Source organism: Danaus plexippus, chromosome Z, assembly GCF_018135715.1.
Source record: "Danaus plexippus chromosome Z, MEX_DaPlex, whole genome shotgun sequence".
Taxonomy (NCBI): domain Eukaryota; kingdom Metazoa; phylum Arthropoda; class Insecta; order Lepidoptera; family Nymphalidae; genus Danaus; species Danaus plexippus.
This window is the reverse complement of record NC_083559.1, coordinates 9731746-9751657: the sequence shown is the minus strand read 5'-3', so window position 1 is coordinate 9751657 and position 19912 is coordinate 9731746. Positions and strand designations below refer to the sequence as shown.

The 19912-nt window shown below is 31.2% G+C and overlaps 3 protein-coding genes across 5 annotated transcripts; all 3 read left to right on the top strand.

Moving 5' to 3' along the window:
- The first annotated feature begins 78 nt into the window (after positions 1–78).
- LOC116777703 (heparanase-like) lies at positions 79–3265 on the top strand. Its single transcript, XM_032671385.2, has one exon. It carries the CDS (start codon positions 371–373, stop codon positions 1913–1915), a length of 1545 nt encoding a protein of 514 aa, XP_032527276.2. The 5' UTR covers positions 79–370; the 3' UTR covers positions 1916–3265.
- A 1815-nt stretch (positions 3266–5080) lies between these two features.
- Positions 5081–11879, top strand: LOC116777767 (locomotion-related protein Hikaru genki). 3 transcript variants are annotated; one of them, XM_032671477.2, is made up of 10 exons: positions 5081–5238; positions 7185–7276; positions 7368–7470; positions 7609–7697; positions 7814–7973; positions 8880–9050; positions 10176–10310; positions 10782–10925; positions 11182–11388; positions 11551–11879. In XM_032671477.2, the coding sequence occupies exons 1-10, from the start codon at positions 5166–5168 to the stop codon at positions 11808–11810; spliced, it is 1434 nt and encodes a 477-aa protein (XP_032527368.1). In that variant the 5' UTR covers positions 5081–5165; the 3' UTR covers positions 11811–11879. The 3 variants fall into 3 exon arrangements, with proteins under 3 accessions (XP_032527368.1, XP_032527366.1, XP_032527367.1); XM_032671475.2 differs by having other exon boundaries at positions 7368–7479; XM_032671476.2 differs by having other exon boundaries at positions 5111–5238; positions 7188–7276; positions 7368–7479.
- An 869-nt stretch (positions 11880–12748) lies between these two features.
- LOC116777312 (glycosyltransferase 25 family member) lies at positions 12749–19905 on the top strand. Its single transcript, XM_032670788.2, has 10 exons — positions 12749–13249; positions 14352–14580; positions 15084–15199; positions 15920–16158; positions 16452–16761; positions 16906–16980; positions 17199–17256; positions 17330–17451; positions 17605–17802; positions 17938–19905. Exons 1-10 carry the CDS (start codon positions 13050–13052, stop codon positions 18101–18103), a joined length of 1713 nt encoding a protein of 570 aa, XP_032526679.2. The 5' UTR covers positions 12749–13049; the 3' UTR covers positions 18104–19905.
- The last annotated feature ends 7 nt before the right edge of the window (positions 19906–19912 follow it).

Here is a 19912-nt window from a genome sequence, read left to right as displayed (position 1 = left end):
ATTCTGTCAACTGAATTCTGTTAATCTACATTTAATGACAGCTGACAGTTTTACCATTTCCTGAAAACACAAATTTTGGCATTAGTACATGGATCTTTTGAAAGTTGAAACAACGTTGCGGAGGAGAGAGGCGTCTAGACTTAAGGGAAGGAGTGGCTGGCGCCAGTCAACAATATCACCGTCTGACCTGCTTCTAAAATTGTGAGACGATATGTTTTTTCTAATTGGCCCTTAGCGGCTTTAGTAAATAAGCAACTATGGAAATTTATCGTCGCTGATCGAAAAGAAGTTATTAAATTTATAAGAACTTTTAATAAGTTATGTGTTAAAACTTCAACGTGCTCCAATATTTATAAATTTTGCATTAAAAATGTTATCCAATAAACGTTTGGTAGCTTCATGTGCATTAGTTTTGTGTTTGAATATTACCTTGTTAGTACTCTTTGCAAAGTATAATGTTGGAGACAAATGCTACATAACAATAAACGAGCATCAGAAAGTGCTGGCGGTATTGCCTGACAACTTTTTAAGTTTTGGCATTGATGCATCTGAAATACAGGATTATGATAAGGTTGATTTTACAAGTATTCGATTAAGAGAATTAGCTTCGGCTCTTGGCCCAGCAAGATTACGTTTGGGAGGTACAATGTCTGATAGATTAATTTTCAGTGCTGAAGACTTACCTTCAGTCTCGTGTGATCACTGTCTGGCATCAAGTCACAATGAAACAGCCTGTGTTGCTCTTAAAAAATTATGTAAGAATAAGTTTTTGCCATTCTTTCTAATGACCGGCCGTAAATGGACAGAAATAAATGAATTTTGTCAAGCAACAAACACAAAGTTATTATTTACATTAAATTTACTGCTTCGCGATAGTCATGAATGGAATTCTCAAAATGCTGTTGAATTGATAAAATATTCTAAACAGAAGAAGTTTGATATTGACTGGCAACTTGGAAATGAGCCTAACTCTTTCAGACATGTATTCAATTTGACTGTTACCCCTCAAGAATTAGCTCATGACTTCAAAAAGCTTCGGAATCTCCTAAATCATCATGGATATAAAAAATCATTATTAGTAGGGCCTGACACCACTAGGCCCCAAGATCATCAACCAAACTGTCTGAAATATATGGTGGAATTCCTAGGCAATGGTTCACATTTTGTAAATGCTAGATCATGGCATCAGTACTACCTGAATAGTAGAACTGCTAAGTTACAAGATTTTTGGAATCCTGAAACATTTGACTTGCTTAAAGAACAAATCGAAACTATGCAAAATCACACCAAGAAATATCACAATATACCCATGTGGCTCAGTGAAACTAGTACTTCTTATGGCGGTGGGGCCCCTGGTTTGTCCAACACATATGCTGGTACTCCTCTATGGGTAGATAAGCTGGGCCTGTCTGCTAAATATAACATTTCCACTGTCATAAGGCAAAGCTTTTATGGAGGAAACTACAGCCTTGTAAATGAAGAACTCGAACCTCTTCCTGATTGGTGGGTGAGTGTGTTATATAAGAAGTTAGTGGGCAATAAAGTTCTTCATTTGATGTGTAAGTGTTCTCCACATCAGAGAGTTTATGTTCATTGTGCTAATAAGAATTATACAAATGATTCAAGTGCAATAACAGTTTATGCCATTAATTTAGAAATGGAAAAAGTCCAATTTCTTCTCAATGGCACTGCCTTACATGGTGATAATATAATAATTGATGAATTCATAATAAGTGCTCCTTCAAATAACAGGCGAACAAAAACCATACTTTTAAATGGCTGGCCACTGCATTATGAGTCAGCTAGTCTTGACCTGCAACCCAATCACAAGAAATATAATAACCGTATATCTATGCCGCCATATTCCATAGGATTTTGGGTTATTAAAAATACGTCAATTAAAATATGTAAATGAATTTACTTCTAATGTTGACTGAAAATATTTTACACAAATATTTAAAATACTAAGCATTAAAATCTATTATCTATACATTTGCATTCCTATAATAATCCATCATTGCATTCAACTTATTTAATGTATACACATATAGTATATTGTGAATGCCAAGAACAAATATTTAAAAATTTTACACTTGTATTATTTTTGTATATTATTTCTTTACGGGTAAAATATATTTCTCACTAAAATTTAGTCAGTAATTTTATAAGAACTTGTCATTTAGCCTTGTATTGCATTCAAGGAGTTGACACAACTGTATTGAACTATACACAGACCCTTGATGATAAATAAGCACCAATAAAAGAATCTACTCAGGTTCCAGTTGCATTCAATTGATCTTTACAATGTAGAATTGTTTATTTTTATATTTTATGTTAGGAAAACTAATCATTTATGAGATCTGTGTCCTGTAAGATTGACTTTGTATACAGTTAGAACTGTTTAAATTGTAACCAATTACCATAGATAAAAAATTATAGTGCAATTTAAATGGCAAATAATTCAAAACTTTGTCCATAAACTTGTCCGCATACTTTTAATTGCCTTGTCATAATAGATTATAAGAATATTACATATATACTTTTCATAAAACAATCAACACAAGTTTAATTATGTATAAGACTTATTTTTCACATAATTATATTTGTAGAATAAATATATAGTTTAAATATATGTAAGTGCCAAAATAAACACAATGTAAGAATTCTGCTACTTAAATGCTTTACCTTTGTATCTATTCAACAAATGCTTTTATATTTATATAATACAAAATATCTTTATGTTATTATATAATCTTACATGCTGTTGTGAATTGGTGCCTAAATTTAAGACTGACTAGTTTTACAGAATTATTTGTTTCTCATATGACATGCTGAATATTTGCATACTAATGATTGTTGATATAGTAAATGATGTACATACCAGTGAAACGCAGATTACAAAGTGACTTAAAAATTATTTTAAGATGTTTAATCTGTAATATTTGAGCAGATTATAGAAATAATCTAGGCAACATTCACTATTAAAGATATTGTCATATTATTGTCAAAAAATGAGATAGACCACACTTTCAAGGCTTAATTACTGTGTATTAAATGTGCCTTTTTATAAAGTTCTATTATAATGCTATTTTATATAAGGATAGTTTTGTTATACCATTTTGTGAATCCGAAACTAATTCTATTTATATGCTTAAAATGTGCCACGAATTTTATACAGCTGTCAAAATATTTACTTTTTGTAATTGTACTTGTTAGCTTATCACAACTTGTCGAATGTTAAGTAATAAAAAAACAAGCAAATGTTTCAAGTATTTTTATTTTTAGAATTATGTGTGCAATATTTAATGTTTTATTGGATTTATGATAATATATTCTAAATAGGAGAATATTAAAGTTAGAAATCAGAAGTGAAATGAAAAAGTCTAAATTAATGGCTTTTTTATTTAATACTGTTCGTTATATAAATATAATTATCATCATAAGCCACAATAAACATTACGGAGATAAGGTTTTTATTCACTTTTCTTTATTTGTTAAGAGCTCTAAACTATATACAATAGCGTCCTTATTACTTACACTATCTATGTCCTCGTAAAACAATGAATACATTTAAATTGAATTTAAAAAAGACTAACATCACGATAGTATAGTTCGCGACAATACCTATAAGTATATATTCTAAGTCAAACTAATTTACAGATATCAGGTATAATAATATCATAAAATTATGTAATACATAACTTGATCATCAAACAAAGAGATATAAAATTGAACTATAGAATCAAAAATTCGATTAAATAAAGCCTATTTTTATGTGCTGTGTATATTAGTTTGTTTTTAAATAAACTATCGAATATTTAAGATCGCGGTACAACTGGTAGCAAGAAGATGAAACGTCTCTAGCTTTTTCGCGTTAATACTAAATGGAAACTAATAACATTGAATGTTTGGATATTAAAGGATTTTAGTACTGAAAAATCCTTTAACTGTGAAGAAATAAATTGAAAGAGTATTTTTTAAGGAAGAGTAACTGAGAGTGTGGGATTTTGAATTGAAAGCGAGAGATCGTTTTCTAAGGGAATCCAATGTTAAAAAGAAAGTGCCTATGGGCGTTTATGAAGAAAACCAATGTGTTAGAAACTAACCAACCATCAGAATAAATAAATACTAGTCATACAGATAAATGTAGCGAAAGAAAACTTAAATAATTATAGATCCCATGCCAAATTACCAAAATATATTAACAATACAACACAAATATTAAAAAAAACTATTATTTTTAAAACTATTGTCCTCAAGGTAACCGCTACAAAAACAGGATAATATGTTTGAAATGGATATGGGTGATTTGTAATGAACTCTAATAATAAAATCTAGTAGTGGTGGTCAAAGTACAACGCTGACAATTACGTGATGGTCACGATGAATAGGTAATTATAATGAGGAATATTTAATTAATATATCGAGTAATACATTTGTCAGCCTAAATAATTTCTATATAGAAAATTAACATAAATGGATGTTATATGTCCTAACTCCTAAACAAAAACTTACGGAACTTTAGAAAAAAATTCTTTATAATATCTCAAAAAACAAAAAATATTCTCTTTCTCAAACCATTTGGTTTAATTTTGATGAGAATATTTTTTTTTCTAGGCCAAAGTATTCTGTATAGAAGTAGACAGCCTGGTTTAGAATTTAATTTTCTTTCGACATTCAGAGTCGATATTTAAATCCAAATAACTATTTTACAACTCAATGATAAAAGTAAGTAAAATATGATTTTCGTTACAGTTCTTAATGGAAATAATTTTTGAACTGACTATATTGATGGCTAACATAAATGTGAGATTCAAAGATGATTTTCAAATATATAGATTTTATTTTTTAGGCACTTGTGTAAGTAATCTGGCAATTCTAAGATAAGCTGATCATCACTGCTTGCCATTACATTATATATTTTAACGTTTTGTTTAGACTTCATAAAACCTTTCCGCTCTACATTTTTTAAATTTCAACGATCTTCAAAGAAAATATTTATTCCGTTTATTGGAGCACTGTCACTCATCTTTATTTTGAAGTATGACAATTGTCAACTGACAATCCCTTTTTAATTTGTTTGTTGACACTTGACATTCAGATAGTTGCACAGTGCTGAGTGCACTAAATCGTAAATTTAAAAGAGTATATAATATTATTTAAAAATGAATAAATATCTTCTATTTCTATTATTCGTGAGTGTTTCGTTTTGTGAGAATAATGAAACAATCCATCAAGGTGAGATTATTGTCTCCGCGCCTGTTACTTATGTTAAACTTCACAGTTTTGGAAATCTAACTCATTTAACTTATGATCTGTAATAAATATATTTAAATAAGAAGATATGAACAAGCTGTAGCGAATAATAATGGCATGTTTAAGAAAATTTTCAGCCTGCAGGTGCAATTTAATTAATTAACTATATTTCTCTTTTTGATTGATATTCTAAATATACCAATAAAAAGTAAAACTTTTTAATTATATATATATAGTTCATAGGCATATAAAACTGGGGCTAAAAATCATTACACAATAGAAGTTTCTTAAAGTATACACTTTTATTTTCTATTATTTATAAACATCACTAATATATGAATCAAGCGACTAACTTAAACAGTAATAATTCGAATTTCCACTCTTCAATTTATATAAAATTTGTAATGAACTGTGGACTAATGTAATACTTATAATTTGAATAAATTTGTACACTAATATGTATTTTACCTTACATCTTTACTATTGTCTTATTTAGTTATTTTATTTTGTTCTTTCACATGTCTATTGAAGATTGTTCAAATGTAAAAAAGTGGGCTGTACAAATAAAGATAAAATCTATATTATTAATTCATTATATATCAAAGAAAGAATGATAATATTGGAACAGCAATATTATAGATTTAAATGAAACTAGTATTATTCAGATTTACTATGCGGATTTTATTATTTAAAAACTACATAATCCCGACGTTTCGATTATTTTGCAGCAACCGTGATCACAGGCATATGAGGTATCCGAATAATACTAGTTTCATTTAAATGAATACTCGCGAAAATCTTAGATCTCATTAATATTATAGATTTATGAAAAATAGTACAAATCATATTATTAGCAATTTAAGTAAATACTATTTAGTTTTTACATACATCAATATGTTTATGCTAATATCTTCCATTTAATAGAATTGTAGTTAAGGGTTATAGAGAAAATTTATCACTTAATTGTTACTGTTGTCTTCATGTTATGTTTGAAGTATTCAATTTGGACAAAAGCTTTTTTTAAACTATTTTTTTAATGATAATATATTTATTGAATCCAATTAATTGAGTTCCTAATGAATTCCTTGTATGAATAATGGAAAGCTCTCAGAAGGCCTCATATAAATTAATTTGATAGGAGGAGTAGGAAAAGGAAGAGATGTCTTTAAAGTTATATTCAAACTACAAGTATAAGAAACCTTCATCTTTAACAGTAAATATTTTTCTCCTTTTTTTTCTTTGTTTTATCCAATATAAGACAATAATATGAATAATAATATTGTAAGCTCTTGATATACTAAGGAACCAGAATTAATTTAGTCAAGAACAAGTGTAATTTAATTCATTATCCATACTTCAGTTATTTACATAACATCAATTTAATAAATATTAATTATGTGTACCTTAATATTTTAACCTTCAAATTTTTACGTAAGTAATTAATAGGATTTAAATATTTCAACCCACCATTTATTTACGAAATAAAAAATTACAATGCCTAACCAGCAGTTAGAGATGTAGGGGAAGCTGGAATGGTTCATTGAAATATAGACACCTCGACCTAATAACCGGATACGAGTGTTCTCGTCGTCTAGTTTTTAAGAGGCCCCTTTAAGTATAGGAGAATAGAATGCAAGGACGGGTACCGTTATATATCCTGTGATTTTCCCGTCGCTGGCGTCTACCTTGTCGTGCCTACTGTTTTTTTATCACCTATATATAGATAGACGGACAAAACTATATACCTCCGATTATATACACAGCTCTTTCAGCAAATATTATGTATTATCGTTACCGATTATCTAGCAATCAAACGTTCTTATGATGGTACACTTTTTAGACTCACGTTGTAACTTATTTTATTGTAACACCAATAATAATAAAAGCTCTTTGTATTAATAATCGCACTAAAATGTTAACATTTTTAGAAGAATTTAAATGTTCTCTTCCCGAAGTCGAGACAATTGATGGAAATCTGGATATATCGAGATTCAGATCAGACTTTTCTAAGATATCTGAGGTAAGGTATATAAGTAATCGTAATTATGGCTTGCATTTTATTTTAAGCATCTTGCTATCATGATTTTGGTATCTTTTTGTTTGGAAAATAGGTTAAATTTCCGGGACTCATAGGACCTTTAAACGAGCGTCTTATTTGCAAAATAAAATGTATAGATGGAAATTGGGTTGGACCCCTCTGTTCTTCAACGCCAAGTAAGCAAAGTATGCATGATTTACCTTAACCTTTACTTACAGTGTCGTACAATCAATCGCAGTATAAAAAGGGCTTACATACAATTATTAATATATACTCTTAGAATAACTCGTGTTCTAATCGAAATATTTTTTCAGATGGTAGATTTAAACCTATTCTTCGAGAATGTCTGTATAGAATGAAGGATCCCCTCCTCGCCATTTCATACAAGAATGGTTCTATATTAGTAAGTTTTATTCCTATCATACAAGTAAAGTCCTAACAACCTTTAATTAACAGATATTAAATACACATGTATGCAACATAGGTGGCAAAATTTTTCATAATATGTTTTTTACACAGACAGACACATATTTTCCGCACGGCTCGGCGATTGTAGTTCGCTGCAAACACTTTGGCCTATACAAGCTAACGGGTGAAAATATTTTACGATGCGAGAACGGCGAATGGGAACCAAAATGGCCCATCTGTGTGCCAACATCTATGATCACCAACTATACAGGTGAATGACTTACTTATTGGAACCCATCTCTAAGTAGTAAAATTAGTATGAAAGAAAAATATTTTAGTAAAAAACTTAATTATTGGTCCAGCAATTTAGTGATTTTTTTTTCTAAACCTTTAATTTATCATCAAACAAATTTTTTATCTTGAACTTTCAAAAATTCCATAGGGTGCTATCTTAGTCCTCGATGTCAAGTAAGTATTTGAAAGCTAAGTCATAGGCTAGGCCAATATAATTGGAACTATGGTAGTGATCGAATTCTTGAAGAAATTGAATTCTGTTTTTTGATGTAGATATATATATATATCGCCAATGTGCCTTTGTGAACCGATGCATTGTCTTAGAAAAACAAAACTCCAGCTTATAGTTTGAGTTTAATTATTTTCTTTGAGGTCTTCCAATCATTTTCGTGTTTTAGTATAAATTCGCTGCAACATTAAAAACGGATGCTTTAATCTTTTTTGCCGATCCTGACACCTTAAATTTCTCCACCATTTGTGCGGAAGGTCGTGTTTGGACCCTAGTCACTCTTCACAAAAGGAGACCAAAGATTTCTTAATCCAGTTAAAACTTTTAGAAATGTTGATTCCTTTAATATGCTCACTGGTTAACATTTTTGACATTTAACGCGCTGAGACATTTTTCCTTTGTAGTTCATTCTTAAATATAAACTCTACGTGTTCTTTCTGCAATTTTGTTTTTGGTTTATGACTTATATAGTGTCATATGTTTCCTTAGAATATGATACACGTGTTTATTATATACTATATAAGCACCTCCTAAGTAATCTTACTGTATTTTCACTTTAAGTAAATGTTTACTTATTTATAGAAAGTACAAGTCCACCATTTATTTGATGTAACAAGCAAGTTCATATATATCATAAGCTATTTAAAATTTCAGGTGGGGCGCCTCCAACCATCCAATATCTGGCGGCATCTGGGTCAGCCATTGTGGAGTTGAGTGGAGAGCTGTACACTTATCCAGGGACAACCTTGTGGTTAGACTGTCTCTGGCCAAGAAGTCAGGGGAAGCCGGACTGGAGCTGGCGAGACAACTATCGACACCAGGCCTGTATGGAGAAATAAGCCTTACCTATGTTCGCATAACATTCAACTTCTATCAATAAAAAAAACAGTACTAAAGCCAGTACCAAGATCATCCTCTTTTTCCTATTATCAAAAATCTTCAGTCTCTCAAACCAGGCTGCTTATGCTAAGGAATCATTACTTGTGATTTCTTATATAGATAAGTTTTAATTTTATTGTTATCACTTAAAACCTCTCACTTTTAAGTATAGAACATATTAGCTCTATTGAGGAAATTACTCAGCTATGTAAGACAAGTTGATGGATAGTATGCAATGAAACAAATGTTAACTATGTCCTTGAATGTCTATTTCAACTCTAGTACTTATGTTTGACTATCCTCATCAAATAATAATCACCTATAATCTAAGTAATGCATTACTCCCTTTAAATGTTTGCAAAATTTTCCTTCTCCATAAATTATGTTTGTTTCATTTGTAAAGACCTTATTATAGCATGCTAAGTTTTAAAATGAGCCTTTATGAGTAAGGATATTTCCACTCATAGTGTTTGCATTGATGTTTTAATTTTGTTGCAGTTTTCATCTTCCCCTTGGTTCCTTATTTATATATTTCAAAACTACAAATCATTAAGTTGAAGAGCATGTTTAAAGATATTTCCTTGTTTCTTGTTGTCTAGAATTTTACTGGTAAGTATTAAAAGAAATATTTCATATCTTACTTCTGTTATCTTAAAAAAATAATTCTAATTAAACCAAACAGCGAAGGTCTTTTTTAAATTTGGAACACAACACCTTATCAGTTTATGTAACTTATTAATATGAGTAAATTAATTAAAAAACATTTATTGAAATTCATACTTAAAAAGTGCTTGCCATAAAACTTATTCCAAAAATAGATATCAAAGTACTTTTTTTTTTAAATTGTTTTAAATCCTATAAGTGTACTATAAGTGTGTAGTAAAATTAAGCCTACCTAGGAAGTATTATTCAGTAATAAAAACATAATAGATTTTGTAGCCATGAAATTGGGGGTTTCCTTGCAATAATTTACATATGGACATATATACAAATGAAATACTTAATCCATGTAAAGAATAATCATAATATTTATGCAGCACATTTTATGTGACTTATTAATTAAAATTCCAGCATGGGTGAGTGCAACGGGTGAGGTGGAACTCCACTACAGGCTGGTGTTGACTCGCATGACCCACCATCACAGCGGACGTTACACATGCACTGCTCCCACTGGCACCACAAACACCGTCCTCGTTAGAGTTGTTAGTGAGTCTTAAATCTTAATGCATGCTTCCAGTGGATGTGTAATAACCTTTAGTAATGCTGTACCTGTAACTTTGACAGCTGTCAACATTTTATAGTTGTGTATGTGAGAGTGCATTATTGTGTCATAACATGTATACAGTATGACCAATAATAAATCGTCAAGTACAACTATCAGTTATAAAGACATTAATTCCTATTGACGGAATATTATAGAATACTGATTGAGTTAGTTTATATATTCATAGGTAACATTTAAAACAGTTTTACACATCTCTTCATTTCCATGAAAGTAGGTTTGGTAATTGTTTGATAATGTAGTTTAAAAAGTAAATAGTCTAAGCAGTAACTCTTAATTATGTTCTAAAATTATTTGCAGGATCTCTATTTACAGGACATAATATATGTTTAATATATTATAGCTATGAGATAGTCTATGGGCTGCCACTTGATATATATAATAATTGTTCCTAGATGTTGTATGCCCTCTAATGAATGTGTCTTCGCCTCGTCTTCGGGAGTCAGCTCAGGGCTCTCAGCTGGGTAATGCTGTCCATTTTAGCTGCGAACCAGGCTACCATCTCAATGGATCAGCTGTTGTATATTGTATGGGTGATGGTACGTTAGACTTTTATTCAAATTGTTTTGTATTTCATTATATATCCTCATCTGTGCACTCCTGTAGAAGATTTTTTAAAGTTTATCCCTTTTATATTTCACAGGAAGCTCAGTTAACTAAAGCTAACATATTCACAGTACTCACATTAATACAATTTCAGTGTAAAATATAGAAAATGGTTAACACATGCATACATAGAATGTGACATTCAGTAAATGAGAACTATTTTGTGTAAATAAGTCTCCTCTTCGCTAGGTCGCTGGTCATCAGAACCGCCGACGTGTGTGGAAACGTTTTGCCCCAATCCACCCCCGGGGCCTCAGTTGTCGGTTGTGGAGTACAACTCTTCGTATGGTGGTCGGGTTGTCTTCGCGTGCTCCTGGGGTTATCGTCTGCGGGGACCACCAGGCTTGGAGTGCGAACAGGACGGCAAGTGGTCAGGGGAAATTCCCCATTGCGTTCGTAAGTCTGGTTTGACTATAATTTACTTTACTTTAGATCTAGTTTCTATTGCACTGATAGTTCCTTTTTTGTCTCATCTCTCAAAAATATTTTTGGATGATGTCCAATTGTATTGGCTATCCAATGTTTATACTATTACCATTTTCGCAAAATTTATTACAGCGATATACTGCCCAGATCCGTTAGTACCAGAGAATGGTAGACTTTTGAGCACAATGTCCAAAGATGGCAAGTACCCAGTCGGAGATCTCATCATGTACGCTTGTGAGGATGGTTTAGAGATTGTCGGGGAGTCCTCCATTGTTTGTACTGAAAATGGTTTCTGGTCTCATCCCCCACCGTTCTGTCTTCCTCCTTCAGAAATAAAGAAAGCTGACACTATATATATAGATAACACCACCCTTGTCAACTTCGAGGAATAAGAATAAATATATTTTATACATAAATAATTTATATAAAATAAAATATTTTAATAAAATATATCAAGCAGTGATTGTAGTTTTATTCGCTCCTTTTCAACCAAAGGTATGGCGCTTCATAATTTAAAAACTTCTAATTATTACCAAACTTGTGACTTTTTTATTTAATTACCAAAAAATCTAGCGAGAAAGAGTACGTAATAAATAATTGTACTAAGATCTATTACTCGGAAAATGCTACTCAGAAGTCGGCACTAATCGGCAATTACTGTATATTAAATACTATACTGGAAATGTCGGTATTAAAACATGCTTAATCATTAAAATACATGCTTCACTAATGTTAAAATGGCATACATCTATTCTTAGTTGAGTAACAGGCATCTCATATGGTAACTGAATTGCACAAGACTGTGCAACATTCATTCATTTCTTGAAAAGTTTCAAGTATTTATTTAAACATTTTATAACCAGAGACCTATGAACTACTATAAAGTATAAACTCAGAAAACTTTTTCATTGTCATTGAAGAATATAGATATTTATAAGAGAGATTAACTATTACAGCTTTTAATTTCAACGACTGATAAGAAGATTTCAGGAGACGTAAAACATCTCTGTTTCATTTAGACAGCTATACAGCCGAAATGGTAACTGCGATATTTGGAATAAATTGCATTTGGTATATTATGCTGGTAAATTTGAGAACATATCCTTAAATTATTTGTTTAACGGCTTTGGAATATTTTCTTCATAACAAATTAATCCATTGAAATTATGAATTCATCTCAAAACTTTTTAAAAGTCTTCTATAGAGTTAAGATTTCAAAAAAATATGTATATAAAATATTTATGGTCCATATATTTTTATTATGGCAACATATTGTGATAAATTGACAATACTTCTCGTTCCTGAGGTGAATGAACTTTATCGAAACGTACAAACGGTTCAGAGCGGTGACATTTGACAGTGTTCTACTTGGTCCTGATAGAATTATTTCTATGGAAACAGGTGCCCCCTATCTTCTGTCGCTTTATAGTTAACATGAGATGAACAGAGCTAGAAAATAATGTGTTTCTGATTTACCGGCGCGCGCTTTGATAGCTGTATTGATTTTAGTGTATTTCCTAGGTCATAAAACCCGGTCTAGATTTGAGCTCAAGTACGCTTTACTCGCGTTTCGACACCCGTGAAGTTATGTTCGGTCATTGTCATACACAATATTAATTCAAATAATAAAAATGAATTATACATTGCCAGTGTTGTCGTTGCTATTGTTCTTGAATTCTTTTCTCCTGTGTTCATGTAACGATGATAACGATGAAAAGAAACTTCCGACTGTGGGCATAACGTCTCTGGTTCGTAACCAAGCTCATACATTGCCCCAATTTCTTACTTCACTCATGAATTTGGACTATCCGAAAGATAGGATATTCTTATGGTGAGTAAATTCACAGTTCATGTCACTGAAATATAAATTTAATAACTAGTAAAAATCATAAGCCTCATCTATCGTTGCGAATTGTTTATATCCTTTTATAAATTGTTATTTTTATACCAGTATTATGAGTATTAATATATAAATCGTCCAAAACTATAAATAGAAAGTACTTTAAAATGTTTATTAAAAAAATATTTCTTTATAATAATCTAATAACTTTATTCTTATTTATTTAAATTATACAGAAATCATTCTGTGTTTATTATTATGTATTATATTAGGGTGGGTCCTGGATGACAAACTTTCACAATGATCAATATTAGTCCCCTTCAGGTCATGTATGTCCCTTATTGTATCAATACATATAAAGGGAGCTGCGCAAAATGCAGCAAGCAATGCACACTTATAACACAGTCAATGATTTATAAAAAAAAATATTTAGGCTTTTGCGAATGCCTGCTACATGGTTTTTAAAATTTAGATAATACAATATTCATATGGGAATAGTTTAGTCATAATGTTCAATATTTAATAATATTAAGTGTCTATTTACAAAAAATTCTAAACTTCTAAACATATACCATTTTTTACCATATAGCATATTCAATGTTTTAAATTTAGATACATTAATTTGTTTGGTACATTAACCAAGATAAATATGCTAATAAAGTTAAAAAATCACATCTGTTAATATTTTCTGGTTACCTTTTTATAATTTTAAATTGGATTGTGAAAGATGAATAATCCTTTTATTCATTCATTAATTTCAAAACAAGCAAGATAATTTTTTTAACAAAGTTTATATGCAAATGTCTTGGATAGTGTCTACTGATGTTACATATGTTGTTGCCATGCAATTGAAATCTGTTAGTAATGTTACTCTATGCAATTTCTTTACTTTTCATTTGTTATGCCTATATCTGGATGTAATATTTTATTGAGAGGGATGGGCGGTGGCGTCACTTTATGACGCGCAGACGCCAAACCTGTTTCCTCCCTCATGTCTTGATGCAGCCTCTACCCCTTGATGCAGCCTCGCTGACGCGCCCGATATATGACCTATTTCTAGAACACTATGAGGATAACGAAATTTTTTTTTTAGGTTCCGCAGTGACTACAACAGCGATCATTCAGTTGATGTTTTGCGTGATTTTGTAAATAAATTCGGAACCTTATACAACAGAGTACATCTTTCATATAACACGTCTAAACAAAAGTTCGACGATGAATTGTCACCGACCCATTGGAGCCATAGTCGATTTATGCATTTGATTAAGTGGAGGGAAATGGGAATTAAATTTGCGAAGCGACAATGGGCCGATTATGTATTTGTAAGTTTATATTTTGTAATTCAGAATATATAGTTATATATAACATATGAATATATATGTATTATATGTACGTTTATTTGTGTATATGTACAGTAAAATTTTAGACCTGTGTGTTTGTATATAGTATATTTTTGGAGGTGATTATTTCGGATGAATATTTTATATTTGTGCTTTCATATACTAAATAATGGTTGTGGTTATATACGGAAATATGACAAACATATATAAGTGAGGCTAAGGGCTGCAACTAGTTTCAAATATGCTCAAGCGCAGACGTTGCAGTAAGCTGTAAATCAAAACTGACGTCGTAATTGTGTTACCGGATGCCGCTCATAACGCATGGGATATAAATAAACTTAATAAAATATAGTTTAATGTTATCCCAGCGATGTTTGTTGACTTTAACTAAATTATTGAATCCGGTAGTTCATCATTGAAAATAGCGACTTCGAAGTCATATCCAAAGGAAATGTAGATTTGACAAAGAATGTCCAATGTGTCAGATGCTGGACGCAGATGTGTTTCTCACGAACCCCCAGACGCTACGGCATCTCATCCAAAAACAACTCCGTGTGGTGGCGCCAATGCTCGTCTCAGATCGATATTACTCCAACTTCTGGTTTGACTTCCGTCGCTTCTGGTTTTGAATGCTCATACTTCTGACATATCAATGCGTGAATGCTTGTGCTTCTGTCTAAAACCGCCGGTCTCAGTGTTTTAGATGTTGATGCTTTATAGTAACGAATGTGACTTAATGTTAGGCCAACTCGAATAATGCTTTCGCTTCTTAAGGATGATTCACGACACCTGAATCCAGCCATTATGGTTGATTAATTCATAGTTTGGGATGTTTTCTAAGTCATGATAATAAGAACTTAACTAACTAAAACCTCAATTCAGAAAAATCTTAGTAATTTCATTCAGCTTTAGGGCAGTTTTAAAGCTTTACTTCGTAGTAGTGTTGTACAAAGAATCAAGTTGGATTAGTAAAGACTGGGCTGTCGGATCTGCTAGCCAACCAGTTTTTTTACAAGCTATGGCCATGATTTGGTAAACGTGCATGATCCTTATACCTCTAACAGTTTTTTACATCACAATAAGGTAATATGCATGTTTGGAATTTGACCATAATTTTGGTTATTTCAATAAGACCTATTAAAATTATACAGTTGCTTGTCTGAAAACTTATTTGTTAGCTGCTTTATTTTATAAATTATGAACCATCAGCTTCCACTTCAAGATATCTCTGTCATGTTAGTTTTTTATCCATTTTGATGTTGGCGTATAGTGATTCTTATCACAAGCTGTGTACAGAGTTTTGACGCTCATTTGTTTTTAGGTTGTCCGTTGACGACGACTTCAACTATCGTCTAAATCACGAGGATGAATTCTATCCATTATATGAGTACAACGAATTGTACATGGGATGTCATATAGTTCCAGTGATATACGGGGCGGTACTAATGGATCTTCGATCAAAGAAATCGGACTATATAACCTATGATCCCTACAAAATAGTCGATTACTTGGGCCCGCTGCAGGACCACATTATATTTGCCGTGAACGCCATGAGGAACAGTAAGTTAATTATAAATAATAATTGAAACAATTCGTCCACAAAAAAATTACTCAACTTTGGCACGGTTCCGATAATTGATAAACATTATCGTGTGACCCTTGTTACAATACGACACCATTTATATATTATTGTATGTAAAATGTATAAAACACATAGACAATTAATAAATTTTATTACTATGAATTAAAATTATAATAAAAAAAAACTAATTCCTTTAAGAATCTTTTCGGATGTTAAAATAAATTATTAACTAAATCCACTGTTAATTGAAGACATTTTTTTTTTATATTAGATATATCGCTACACATTTGCAACGACGATTTCTTCGGTTACATCACCCGGCCAATAAAAGAAGGCGAACCACTTGAAAGGGATGTATTGCATCTCACCAACCTGAAGCTGTCAGCGATTGCACGCAGCAAGCCGCTTCAATACCACTACAAGCTACAGCGTTTTGTGTACTACCCTCCTTCTCTGGATTACCAAGTCGACAAGATTTATATGATCAACCTCGAACGAAGACCCGATAAAAGGAAGCTGATGGAACAGAGCTTCAAGGAATTGGGCATGAATGTTACACGTGTTGAAGCTGTCGACGGCAAGTGAGTAATTTTTATATGACCCTATCATGAAAGTAAGTAAGTAATAATTTTTTTAATAAGTTATTTTTAACCCAAACTAACTTTATTTAACTGATGGTGTGTTATATTATGGTGGAATTTATACAGTCTTAATATTTTTCGTAGGAGCCTGGATCCGAAAAAACTTCAAAATATGAACGTTACCTTGATGCCTGGATATGAAGATGCCTACTATAAACGGTAAACCTATATTCCACTTCTATCGCGTTAATTGTAATGTATTTGTCTATGTATTGCTAAATAAAATTATTAAAATGACACTGGAAAAATTTGTTGGGAAAAAGATTTTTTTTTGTATATATGTACATAATGATAAAAAGTAAAAAATGATATTATTGTATTTTAAATAAAACAATGTTATTTATGGTCGCATGATTAAAAATATTGTATATTCCCAGCCCTATGACCTACGGCGAGATCGGATGTTTCTTGAGCCATTACAAGATTTGGGTCGAGGTGATTAAAAAAATACACGTACAACTATATATTATGAATAGTTGATAGTACATAACCCTTATGCTTTCATCAGGTTGCGGAGAGAAACCACAACAGAGTGTTGATTTTGGAAGACGACGTTAATTTCTTGCCTTATTTCAAGGAAAACTATGATACGATTATATGGGAGTCTTCTGTTCTGAAACATGATTTTATGTGAGCATCTGAAGTTTAGTGTCTTGACACATCTTTCTATCTATTCTGGCAACATTGGCTTAATTAGTGTGCGAGGAATTCTTTTAGAGAACTTTTAATAGAAAATATTGTCACATTTGGTTGGGTATATGTTAATTTTTTGTTGCTCTTCAGCTACCTCGGCCGCAAAATTATGATGGATAAGGTTGAGATTAGAATGACGACGCATCTCACTAAGCCGCTGTACTCTTACTGGACCATTGGTTACATTATAACAAAATTGGGTGCTGAGAAACTGATCGAGGCTAAACCTTTGAGCAAATTGTTACCAGTCGATGAGTTCCTACCTATTATGTTCGATCAACATCCAGAGTGAGTAAATACTTACCACCAAGTGAAACAAGACTGATATTTATCTATAATATACACAATAAATTAATTACATATATAAATATAGACGAATAATACATCATAATATTTAAATCAATACATTTATGTATGTTTTAGTAAAAAATATAAAGAATTCTTCCCCAATCGGAATCTGAACGCGCTGGCTGCGAGTCCATCTATCATTTCACCGACACACTACACGGGCATGCCGGGATACATCAGTGACACTGAAGATTCTATCCCTCTGTCTACTGAGCCCTGCACTGATAATCCAGAACTTTAAATATACAGACATATATTATGTGTCTTTAGTATATGCTTAGTGTTTATTGATGTTAACTTCAAGTATCATATTAATTAATTCCATATATTAGTATGTCAATTTTATATGACGTTATATATCAGCCGTTAGGGTATTAGTAGTATGATGTAACGAATGACGTACTAGGAACATATTTAAAAACTATATTGAAAATGTCGCTATAATCTTTGTCGTTAACTTTCAAATACTGTCTGTTTATATACGTGTAGGGTTAATTAACATATTTGATGTACCATTTAAGTTCGTTCTATATAGGTATATAATAAAAATTTCCGGAAAACAAAATATCGGTGGCGAGCTGGGGTTTATTATAAAGTTTTAAGCATCCCCATCGATCCTATTTGTGTCAAAAAAAGTTTTAGGCGGTCAAAAGGTCAAATTTTGTTTTTTTTTTGCATTTTTCTCAAGAACAGTAATGAGTCTTATCACGAAAAAAAATCAATCCAAAGTTGTAGTTGTTAAACAATTGTGGTTTGAGGTTTTTTTGATAAAATATACTGTGTAAAAAAAAAAAACAAAAAACCTTAAATATTGACCTTTGACCGCGAAAAATTTTTGGTGCACACATACGATCGATGGGGGATTTTAATTTTGGGCTGCCCGGGAATTTTTGTTATTCGACGTCTATCTTTATATCTAAATTCAGCTGACTATTTAATCAATCTCGGTGTTGCATACAGCATATTAATATTGAAGCGGTTTTAAATGTATTGTGACTGGTAGCAAGATATAATTAAAAAAAAAAAAACAAAAAACAAAAAAACAAAAAAAAATGTATAAAATGTCCCGTATTTTATGTTATGGAGTTAAACTCTTAATTTGTTTTTATTTCTTGGAGCTTTTACTAGATATTGATGATGAAAATCAAAATTGAATCTCATCTCAGCCCAAAAGTTCGTAAGGCTGATATATTTAGACTCGTATTGAGACAATATCATTAACTTAAAACTGCTTTTATATATGGTTTTTATGTAACTTTAGCTATTTAAGTTTAGTTTGAGCTCACGCGAATTTTGTAGGAATGGGTGAAACCTGAAGGGCTATGGCGTAAACGTTGTGCTTACGAACTATATTTGAAATTAGGAAAATTAAGAGATAAATATGGGTGCTGTAATGAAAATAAAATATAGGAATACGAATGAGGTACCGCAAAGGTTAAAGAGATGATTTTTAAAAGTAACGTAAAGTTGTCGGTAGTGGAGAAAATCATGAACTGTTCGAGTTGTGACAGAAGGCTTGAGGCTATCCATACATATAATGTCCATAAAAAAACAGGACCTTTTTATAACTTATATATTATAATATCCACGTACTTTAATTAGTGTTTAAAATTCAGTGACTGATTATATTTAACTTTGTGTCATATCAAAAGCGTGATTGTGGGCCATATTATTAAAAAAAATATGTATTTTGTAAACGATCCTCTTTAATATATTTTTATATATTTTTTTTTAAATTTCATTAAGATATCTACCTACTTCGTACTTTTAACTATAAAATTGGTTTAATGTATTTTAAAAAATAATATCTTACATATTATAAGAATATGTATGTTATGCCAAAGTACCGACGAGTCAAAGTGTGCCATACGTAAGTAAGTATATTAGGTACCTAAGTAAGTTATGCAAGGTATGAAATGAATTTACACAAACGGCTGAAGATGTCTGATGTTTTATAGTTATCGAGAATTCGTATCCCTAAATATGTTTATTAATTTTTATAATGTTACTTTCACCTATTAAGAAATATAATTTTTTTAAGTTTCTACGA

Bases quoted from the DNA above. Each gene is read 5' to 3' on its own strand.
- LOC116777703 (XM_032671385.2), top strand. From the start codon at position 371: ATGTTATCCAATAAACGTTTGGTAGCTTCATGTGCATTAGTTTTGTGT.
- LOC116777767 (XM_032671475.2), top strand. From the start codon at position 5,166: ATGAATAAATATCTTCTATTTCTATTATTCGTGAGTGTTTCGTTTTGT. The intron at 7,277-7,367 runs GTAAGGTATATA...TTTGGAAAATAG, and splicing joins ACTTTTCTAAGATATCTGAG to GTTAAATTTCCGGGACTCAT. The intron at 11,389-11,550 runs GTAAGTCTGGTT...AATTTATTACAG, and splicing joins GGAAATTCCCCATTGCGTTC to CGATATACTGCCCAGATCCG.
- LOC116777312 (XM_032670788.2), top strand. From the start codon at position 13,050: ATGAATTATACATTGCCAGTGTTGTCGTTGCTATTGTTCTTGAATTCT. The intron at 16,159-16,451 runs GTAAGTTAATTA...TTTTTATATTAG, and splicing joins CGTGAACGCCATGAGGAACA to ATATATCGCTACACATTTGC. The intron at 16,981-17,198 runs GTAAACCTATAT...GTATATTCCCAG, and splicing joins GAAGATGCCTACTATAAACG to CCCTATGACCTACGGCGAGA.